The sequence below is a fragment of the Cygnus atratus genome, chromosome 1 (assembly GCF_013377495.2).
Source record: "Cygnus atratus isolate AKBS03 ecotype Queensland, Australia chromosome 1, CAtr_DNAZoo_HiC_assembly, whole genome shotgun sequence".
In the NCBI taxonomy this organism is placed as follows: Eukaryota; Metazoa; Chordata; class Aves; order Anseriformes; family Anatidae; genus Cygnus; species Cygnus atratus.
The window spans coordinates 54712545-54722483 of NC_066362.1; the positions used below are offsets into that span (position 1 = coordinate 54712545).

Here is a 9939-nt window from a genome sequence, read left to right on the forward strand (position 1 = left end):
CAGCCCGGAGGTGGCACCGCGCCCACCCGCCCGCAGAAAGGCGGCGGACGGCCCGAGTCTGGGTTCCAGGCAACGTTTAATGGGGAGAGGGCTGAGAACAGAGCGGAGCCCTTCGGGGCGAGCGGCCCCTGCGGCCGCAGGCCGGGTGCGAGGCCGCGCGGGGCTCGGGTTGGCAGCGGAGGGGGAATCTCCGCTGTCGGGCTCGTCCTAGAGCATAAGGTACCTGCAGTTACACGGCTGTGAAGGAAAGCTGTAAAGTGCTCCAACAAAAAACGCGCGTGTTCATTAACAGCGCTGTGGTGCAACTTATCAGGTGCTGCAGCATCCCCTACGCAGTACCCACAGGCATCTCGTCCCGTGGAACAAAGTCCCTGCATGTAGTACCGACACAATTCCAAGCCAGTCCTAGGCATCCTGCCCGCAGGGGCGAGGAGGACTCAATAGGCCAGCCTCCTCGCCCCCTCCTCCTCCAGCCAGCTCTCCTTCACTTCCTCCTCCGGCTGTGAGTCTTCAGCTCCTCCAGCTCCTTCTCCATCAGGTGGGACTCGGCCGTGGTCTCGGAGAGCTGCAAGGCAAACAGCGAACAAGAATGAAGCGCTCCCTCCTCGCGCCGCGCCTGCGAGGCGAGCAGCAGGCCTGCAGAACGCGGTCTGCGGCGCCTCTCACGCAGCGGGACGTGAAGGCGTGCGAGAGGTATCAGGCAGAGATGGCTCCCCCACCCCAAAGCGCCTCATCTCCCTGCGGCAGCACGCAGCGAGCCCCTTGTCCCAGCTTTTCCGACGACGCCTTGCGTTTCACAGCACAATCTTTCCAAAGATGTTACCAAGATTTACAGCCATGAGCCAGCACCCGCGTGAGAGCGTGTGTGTTCCCACTCCAGTGGGACGGAAGCTGAGATGTCACGCTCACACAGCCTAGCACACGGGGAGAGCAGCTCTCCAGATTTTGAGTGTGAAAGCTGTGATTGTTGTGCAAGGCCGAGTTTCAGTGAATTTAGGGCTTGGGAATTCCTTCACCCAGAGGCTTGCATATGGAACAGATGGGAGACCACAAGGAAGATCCTGGAGCTTTAATTTGTGACCAGAAAGAGTGACTGTAACTTGACTTCACATTTAGCGTAGAGCCTGGAGCGGCAAGAGCGATGACATACTCCATGCTAAGAGGGCAAGAGGAAACATGGCACCTGTAGGGGCTCCTGGCCAACCCAGTCACGCTAAACCCAAGCCCTGCTGCTGGAGGAACCTCTCCTCTTCTTGCAGGGGGAGCAGATAAAATCAGACTGTACTACTGCCACGCTCACTTTGGCATCAAAGCTCTCTTGCATAGTGGGGGAAAGCAGAAGGAGTGGGGCGCACCCCCTGCAGTAAGAGCCGCTTCCTTCGGTGCTCCCAAAACCCCTCACATGGGCACCTCCGCTGCTGCAGGCAGGTGGAAGTTCACTAAAGACTCACCATGTCCAGCAAAATATCCACTTTCAAGCGAAGCAGGTTGTTCTCCTCCTCCAGCTGCTGGTTTCGTTTGCGCAAGCGCTGCATTTCCCTGCGATCTCCCGTGAAGCTCCCTGACTCTGGAGGAAATAGAGACCACGATAAGGACTATCAGCCATCCATGACCATCGCAGACCCAAACACGCCGAGCTGCGCTCTACCTGCCACCCACTGGCCATTTTCAAACTTCAGGCTCTGGCCAGCAAGGTTCATGGTGGGGCTGCCATACTCCAGGCCCAGCTCAATCTCACGGGTGGATCTATCCAGCTGCAAGGAGAAGAGCACACAGAGTTTTACAGAAACACAAAGCCGCCACCGTCCTACTCTCCCATTTCCTAGTAACCACCATCCCAATTTGAGTTGCCAGTCTGGCCCTGGAGCCAGAAATCTTACTCATACTCATGCACTGCTGCAGCAGAAGACCGTGTCCTCTCATTACTATGCCTGCACTTTCTCCCACCCAAATATATAGTCCGCATTGAGCAAACAAACTTTATCCCCAAACTGAAGATACCATCTGAGGATTAAGAGGGAGACGTTCGCTCTTTATGGTCTGTTGCATTCACAGTCCTGTGGGCAGCGAGCACACTCATCTCCCTGGGTTTTAAACCATCAGGGGAAGCCGTTCGGGGCAGTGGCTGTGGTGATGATGAGCTGAGCCACCCCACTCGTACCTTCGCACCCTGTGACCCCAAACCAGCGGGGGAGGAAGGTGGCGCGGGGGGGCTCCACCACACGAACCGCCCAGCCCTCCTCACCAAGAGCCCAAGCAGACAAGCCAGAACCCGGCGGCTTACCAAGTGCAAATTGGAGAGCGAGGCGGCTTTCCGCGGCGGCGTTTTCTTGGGGCTGAAGGTGTTACCGAAGAGAGGCATGGCGCTCTGCCCTCCTGGCTGCCTTCCCAAGAAGAAGAGGCAGGGGTGAGGGGGCCCGGGGCCCGCCGACGGCCGCTCCCCGCCTGAGGCGGCTCCGTGACAGGACCGCGCCCCTCCCCCACCCCCCCCTCAGCACGCGGCCGCCTTCGCGCCTCCGCGACCACGTGACCGAACCGAGCGCGGCGGTTGGCGGGGGGGGGGGGGGAGCGGCGCGAGGCCGCCCCTTGACGTCAGCCTCCTAACGGCTGAAAACCGCCGCGAGGCCGTTCCCGCCCTCGCCCTCGCCCCCTTCCCCAGCGCGGCCGGCGCACGCGCACTCGCCACCTCCCCCCTCCCCACACGGCCGGGAACTAGGGGGGCGCGGGCCGTACCACCCGAAGGGACGGGGGGAGCCACCCGCCCGGTTCGCGCTGAGGAGAAGCCGGCGGGGCAGAAAACAGCTGAGATCCAACCCTCCTCTCGTCCTGCTTTCCCCTCCCGGCACCTCAGTAGCGAAACAAGCAGGCTCAGCGAAACACCACACCCCTCGCCCCCCCCCCCCGCCGCCCTCGCGTTGGTTGGGTCTGCCCCGCCGTGCGGGGGCGGCAGGAGCGGGCTGTTCCATCGGGATCCGGGGGGGAGAAGGGGGGAAAAGGGGGGGAATCACCTCAGCGGGCAGCGACCCCCGGCCGCTCCGCGCAGTAGGCTGCTCCGCCGCGTGGCCCGGCAGCGGTTTGCGGCCGTCGCGTCGCCATGGCGACGGCCCTGGGGCCTGAGGGCGGGGGATCCCTCCTTATATGGGCAAATGGGAGAGGGAGGAAGGGAAAAACAGTAAAAAAAAAAAGGAGAAAATGAGAACGTAGCCAGGCGGTTAGATAGGTTTGTGGAGGTTAAGTGGGGGTTTTGTGGGGTTGTGGGTCTGCTGAGGGCTTAACAGCCATAGATGTGTCTGTGCAGGGTGGTAAGGAGGGTGGAAAGAAGCGAGGTGAGAAACTGGGAGGAAAAATGGGGGGAACACAAAGTTAGTTATGGAATGGAAAACCTGCACCGAACGTGTGTGCTTGTGGGTCAGAGACCACACAGGAGTGAGGAACTCGGCTCTTAATGCTTGCTTTCTTATCGTCCCCCTTCCCCAATTGTTCTTAAAGGCATTAAAATGTTGAATTTCCAAATAAATACTCAGAGCAGAAGAGCTCCAGATGGGAAAAGAAATGCCATGAGATGCTCAAAGACAAAGGCACCTATATTTCCATTATAAACGCTCAAGGAGTTTGTTACTGGAGGGGGCAAGCAGGCTTTAAATGTGCCCTGCCAGCTCTGCAGGGGTGGTAATGTTCCCCTTCCTAGAGGAATGCTGTATCCTGTATAATAAGTTATAATTGTATTGTAATTGTAAATAAATGTATTCTGTATGATAAAAAAATGTATAATACAGTTGTGCGTGTGAGTTCTTGCACTAAGCAGGATAAGCGTTGTAGTAATACATCATGACTATTATAAAATTAAACAGTCTCGTTTAGCCAGGGTCTCGCAGTGATTCTCTGACAAAGGCAGAGACTCAGAAAAAGGCAGGCAGCCTATCCCCACCACCTTGGCGTGTGACATGAATGTGTACTTCTGTACGCCTCACGGCTGTGCACGCAGATGCTAGTTTGTATGGGGTGCCTTTTACAGTCAGTAGGGCTCGTGAATGAGAGTTTAGAAAGCTCCAGAAGTTTGAGAGCAAGAGAAAGAGGTTCAGTGTCTGATTTCCAGAATGATTTACTTCAGGAATCTTTCTTCCTTTGCCTGTTTTTACTAAATTTCAGTTCTTGCCAGACTTCATTTCCTCAAAAAATGCTGTGGAATTTCCTCGCTGCACCAACCTCTCAGGCTATTCTGGCAATAGCTTTTGGTGTTTTTATCTCCACTTATATCAGGTAGGTATTGGGATGAACTGACTGCTGCTATTTTTAGCATTGCCTCTCAATATATTGTATTGTTCTCCTGCCAAGGGATAGCTTGACATGTGACTTTAGACGTGTTAAAAGCATTATGGTGTAGCGCTGTGTTCTGTGCCTGTCACTTTGTGGGGAAGTGAACACCTAGTGCAGTCTTATCTCCCAGTACAATAACTAGAGAGATCGCTTAGGATCTGCAAAAGTCCATTGTATAGACAGTGAAGAACCTGCATGCTGCAGACGTCATGTAAGGAAACTGCATATCTTTTTATGAGGACATCGTTGGGAAATCTGGTGGAAGGCTGAGAAAGTGATGGGATGAAAGATGGGGCTGTAGCACTTGACAATGTAGAAGTTGTGGAATAGGTTCAAGCTGTTCTTGGCGGCTTAATTTAGAACATCGTCAGCTTTTTCAGGTTGCAATCGATACAGAATTGATGCAATCAATACAGCTTAGATGATCTGAGAGACTCTTTTAACTCCATAGTGTTTCTCTTGCCTTTTTTTTCATATACGCTGCAGTATTTTTGTTCTGTTATATCAACAATTAGAGAGAAACTCCACTGACTGGTGAACTCAGACACTCTAGGCTTATTCTGATGTCAAAGAGAACATTCATTTTAATTATTGCTGCTTGAAGCTTGCTACATTCACTGGTGGGCTAAATGAGACTGAGTGTAAAACCTATACTTTTTTTTTTTTTGCATAATGAAATTAATTTCATCCCCAATTGATTTCTTCAGCGGTGAGGTAATTTGTCACCTCAGTGTTCTGCAGTTAAGTCCTTTCTTCTAGCATCATAGATATCAGAACATGTATCTCACCTATATTTTATTGATGAAGCAAACAACTCTTTTTCTGTTTCTCTTTTCATTATAGTCAGCTCAAGAGATAAGAGGACAGCTGTCTCACCTCACTGCAAACTACACTTTCCTCTTCTTTGACTGTCACAGTTTTCACCACCAGGAGGCCCTCACTAAAATGTGTACAGCTAGGCAGAGAAAACAGTCAGAAAGTAAAATGAGACGCAGAAATCCATCATCACAGGAGCAGTCTGAAACTAATACTTATCCTATAGAGACTTTCACAGTGATGTGTAGGCATCTATTAATTGATTCTTACAGGGATCCTAATATACAATCATCCGTTGTACTGTGACTTTTGAAGACATGGAGGTGTAATGGGTGTTACCCTTAAATTAAATCACCAAGTGATAACCAGGAAAGTTCATGCCTTTGTCTTCTGGATAATAAAGTTTTATAAAGCAAAATAGTCAAATGAGGGAAAAGCACTGTTTTGATTTCTAGTCACTCATCTCTGCCCTCTCTCTCTCACCCAAGGAATATACCTTCACCTAACTCACACCTGCCTTCTCTTTGAGGTGATTACTTATTCCTGGGTTCTTCATTTTCTTCTTCTTCTCACAGAGGGCTTTTACTGTCTCCTGAAGGTTCTAAATATATGCATTAGCAAACTGTCTGATTGGTCTCTCTTGCTAACATCACCTTCCGTAAAAAAAAAAAAAAAAAAGGAGAGGGAGAAATGTTTTAATCCTTCTTTTGCTAAATATTACAGTTCTATTTAATTATAGGCTATGAATCAATTGAAACTTTGGTTGCTACTTAATCCAAAATAAAAAGTGTGTATGCTTTCAGGTCATGCAGATAGTACAATTGAAGGTTTCTCTGAACTAGTGAACTCTGATGCTGATAACAGCATATTGATACTTGAGCTGGCTATTCAAGGCTTTATTATTCCTCTGGCAGAAACATGGAGTTTGTCATTCAAAAGAACAGTCTGACAGTGATCTCTTAAATAAAAAATTACATGGATTTGTCATTTTTCTTTCCTTAAACCCTAGGTTTTCCCTTCATTGCTGAGTTGAGCCTTGTATATCTGCTTCAGTTCTGGTTTCCCAAGATCATGTTTCAGTACTGATGAATTCAAGACACAGCTTTTCAGTGTAATTTCAGAATGGATGGTAGGTGAGAGTGGCTTTGTTCCTGTCAGGAAAGGCAGCTTAAGCAAGCTGTAAGCTGGAAATTGAGTTATCCCTTGTCTTTCAGTCTCCATCTTTGCCCTCCTTCCTTGAATTCGCACATACACCTTTATGTTTATTTATGTAGGCCTTTCTTATATGTACTAACGTGTACAACATGTATCCTCTGCCCTAGAAACAGAAAAAGTGGATATAAGGTCATGACGTTGTATAGAAATTTCCCAGGCCTCTGAAGAGGCTTTCAAGTGATTGCTCAACCATTCTTGCCAAACTGTTCTACCTGGCTACTCCTTGCTTGCTTCCCTGTCTTTCTTCTCATTCTCATTGTGTCTTGCTTTCACAGTCATCCGTTTGTGTGAATCATTTAAATTTTCCTCTCCAGGAAATCATGAGACAGTAAGCCTCCAGTCTATGGAATCCTGATACTGGATACAGGGAAGAAGCTGTACCAGGGAAAGGATCTTGGTCTGTTTCTTACGCTCTGTGGTAACCCTCCACAACTGGCAGTGGCTGGAGACAAGATGTTAGGCCTTTGGGTTGATCTACTCTTGTTTACAAAGGAGAGTGAGCAGGGCCTGCGTTCTAAATCCCCTTCTAAGCTTATTTTTATCTCATGTCTTAGATGGATATCAGCTGTGCTTTGTCTAAGTGATACTGCATCATGGGATAACGTGAAGCTTAGTATGTGTAGCATACTGTATAGAAAAGTACCAAGTATTTTCTTCTCTCTGTGTTCTTTCACTATTCCTTCTTTCTCTCCACCTAGGCACACTGGCAATGCCAAGAGGTACACTGACTGGGACTGTTCCCATTTGGGAACAGAGAAAATCAAGACGAACAATCTGCTGTCACCAAAGACAGAGGAAAGTAGTAAGAACACTGAGGTAACCAATTCTCACTAGTCCCTAGAAGTTTAGTGTCCAAACTGGGTGGTCATTTTTCTCCCCAGGATCCCTTGGCCTGCAGGTCTTACTCTGATTCTTTTTGTTAAAAAGGTATGTCTGTGGACTGGCTTTTAGCAAAAGCAAAATTAGAAATAAGGAAGGGTTTACGTTATGTGGTGTCTACAGTACCATGAGAATGGACTGTGTGGCCCAAAAAGTCCTTTCCGTACCTGGTGTCTGCTGTAAGCTTGTATGTAGTTGAAGGAGCTTTTCAGGTTTTGGGGGAATGCATATGACTGCTCACAGAAAGCCTGAACTAGCATGGGGTAAAAGCTATTTAGAGACATCTGAAATATTTAGAATCTATTTCTAAGATACCTGTGAAGGCCAGGTACTATAGTATGTTCATCACTAAATGGGAGATCTGCTTTACTTTTTTTTTTAATTTCACATCATTCTCTGGGGTAGCAAGGGATGCAGATGTGAGACCTACTAGGACTACATGAGGTATTCTTGACAGCTCAACAGCTGTCATAAATAGCTGGATGGTACTGCTGTGTTTTCTAGTGGGAAAGCAGGATCTTTGTTGATTAACAGGGGGAAGAACCCTGAAAATACAAATTGTGAACATAGCATCCAAAATGAAAATGATGGTTGCGTTGCATGTCCAAGCAAAATAGACATTGTGGAGGGTGCTCTCTGCATAAACTCGTTTCTGAGTCTTGGATTCAAAACTGACGAACTGTTTCTCATTCTCCTTCCTTTCCCCACATTCCTTCAAGATGACGAGCAGTCCAAAGAAGACTAATAAGCACTCCCTGCAAGAATGGAATGTAATGTTTGCAAAGACATGCAGCCACCAAGTGGATGCGTCACAGAAGCTAAGGCTTTCTTTGAAAGAATCCATTGCTGACTTCTGTGTCTTGTTCCTATTACTGACAGGTTTGTTTCTTTTTGTTTTTGATCAATTTGTCTGTCAGATGATGTGAAAAAGGAATTTTTTCATAACCATTAAGAAGCGATTCCCTAAAGTCCTCAGGAGTTTTCTTCTTTTCTAAGTTTGGTCTTACTAATTTGAATCACATGTCCCACAGCACCTTTTGTTCTTCGCTGGTTGTCTAGGGATTCTCATCACAGGTCAGCCTTCCACAGGCAGCGCTCATTGTCTCTGTTGTGCTCTGCAGCCAAAATACAGTAGATATTTCCTTCTGAAAAGAAGTAAGCAAAGAATGTGACATGGGAAAAACAATTCTCAGTTTTGAGTTACGCACCAAGTGCTCCAATATTTTGAAGAATCTCATATTTAACATTGTGAGGGAGGGGTTGTTGTACTTAGGTACTTGTTCCTAGCTCACGTGTCTATGTAATTTGATTCATTTTGGAAATAAAAGCAGGTGAAAATGAGTCCCTGAAGGTTTAAATCTTGTCAGTCCAAGAGAAAGCTAAATTGTCACAGGTCAGCAGGCAGGCTGTTTACACAATACATTCATTCATCCACTGGTGAAGTAATGTGCTACTTCAGTTCCAAGATCAAAGCATTGGTGGTGATAACTTGTTGTTGGGAGTCATGTCAGTATGCCAAGCCTTGTGCAGGACACTGGAAAGCTTGTAATTGAATTTGAGACAGGTGAGCCAGTGTTCAACAGGTTGCAAATAAGGATGATCAAGTTGGTAAAAAAAACAAAAAAACAAAGATTGTGGTTTCTGAAACAAATATCCTAATTTGATATTTAGTCACCTACTAGGTGACTATTAGGTAGCTATGTTTTCAAAAATACTCCATAATAACCATTTATTTTGCAGCTAATGCAGGTGTCTGGCAATTAAGTTTTGGCTGTTTAATTAGGAGCTTCTGATTTAATTGTTTTGAAATCTTGGGACCTGAATTACTTGTATGATGGAATAATGCAAGAACATTCCCACTGTGCTTGGACACAGAATAGCAAATTTCTAACAGAAATTCATTGTTATTATCAGTCATGTTTTTGTTAGTGTTTTAGAAGAAATGAAAGATGGTTATTTGTCGCACAAAGAAGGGAAAAGTTGTAAGCATAGAGAGCAAATAAAGTAAGGCACAAGGAGAAAAGTAAGAGAAGGGTATTTGGGCAAAGTAGCATGGAAAAAAGTGTGAGCAGTGGAAGGAATAGCAGTGGTAAATGTAGACAGAGGCTGCATTGAATAGGAGGCTGGGAATGCTGAACCTGATACAGAAGCCAATGAGAGCATTCAAAGTTGGTACTGACAGCCATTTATTTCTCTAGAGATGCTTTGGAAATACGTTGAACTATATTGTTCTTAAATTGGATTTAAGAATGTGTATATTTATAAACTTTTTTACTTTTCCTGTATTGCACACTGAAGAAGTGGAAAAGAAATGGGTGATCAGTCTTAAGGTCTGCTTATTTTGTTAAATCCAACCCCTTAGAAAAAAAGCTAGCAAGAGATCAAGTTATTCTCCTTAAAGTCCAAAATAAAGTATGTCAGGCATTTTCTTTAATATTCAGTGCTATCGCAGAGGACGCTTACTCTCAGCACAGCACACAGACTTTACTCAGCTTGCATCTTGCTGATTTCTACATATTTTTGTAATGAACGTTTGTGTTGTCCTGCCTGCCAGCAAGTGGAAGCAACAACTTCTGTTTCTCTTGACCAAGCACATAGTTTAGTGTATTTTTTGTTCTTGTAACATGCACTGTTACAGCAATTATCCCAGGCTCTAGGTCACTTTTATTCTTTGGAAACCCTTTGTGTATATTTAACTATCATCAAAGTGAA

The 9939-nt window shown here is 46.7% G+C and overlaps 1 protein-coding gene across 3 annotated transcripts; it reads right to left on the minus strand.

Moving 5' to 3' along the window:
• Positions 1-59: 59 nt before the first annotated feature.
• On the minus strand, positions 60-3113 carry CBY1 (chibby family member 1, beta catenin antagonist). Of its 3 annotated transcripts, none has more exons than XM_035551764.2 (5): positions 3009-3113; positions 2285-2380; positions 1649-1754; positions 1452-1567; positions 60-565 (listed from the first exon to the last, which is right to left on the minus strand). In XM_035551764.2, the coding sequence occupies exons 2-5, from the start codon at positions 2360-2362 to the stop codon at positions 485-487; spliced, it is 381 nt and encodes a 126-aa protein (XP_035407657.1). In that variant the 5' UTR covers positions 2363-2380; positions 3009-3113; the 3' UTR covers positions 60-484. The 3 variants fall into 3 exon arrangements, with proteins under 3 accessions (XP_035407657.1, XP_050571851.1, XP_050571856.1); XM_050715894.1 differs by having other exon boundaries at positions 2285-2384; positions 3009-3097; XM_050715899.1 differs by lacking the exon at positions 3009-3113 and adding an exon at positions 2734-2848.
• Between the last annotated feature and the right edge of the window lie 6826 nt (positions 3114-9939).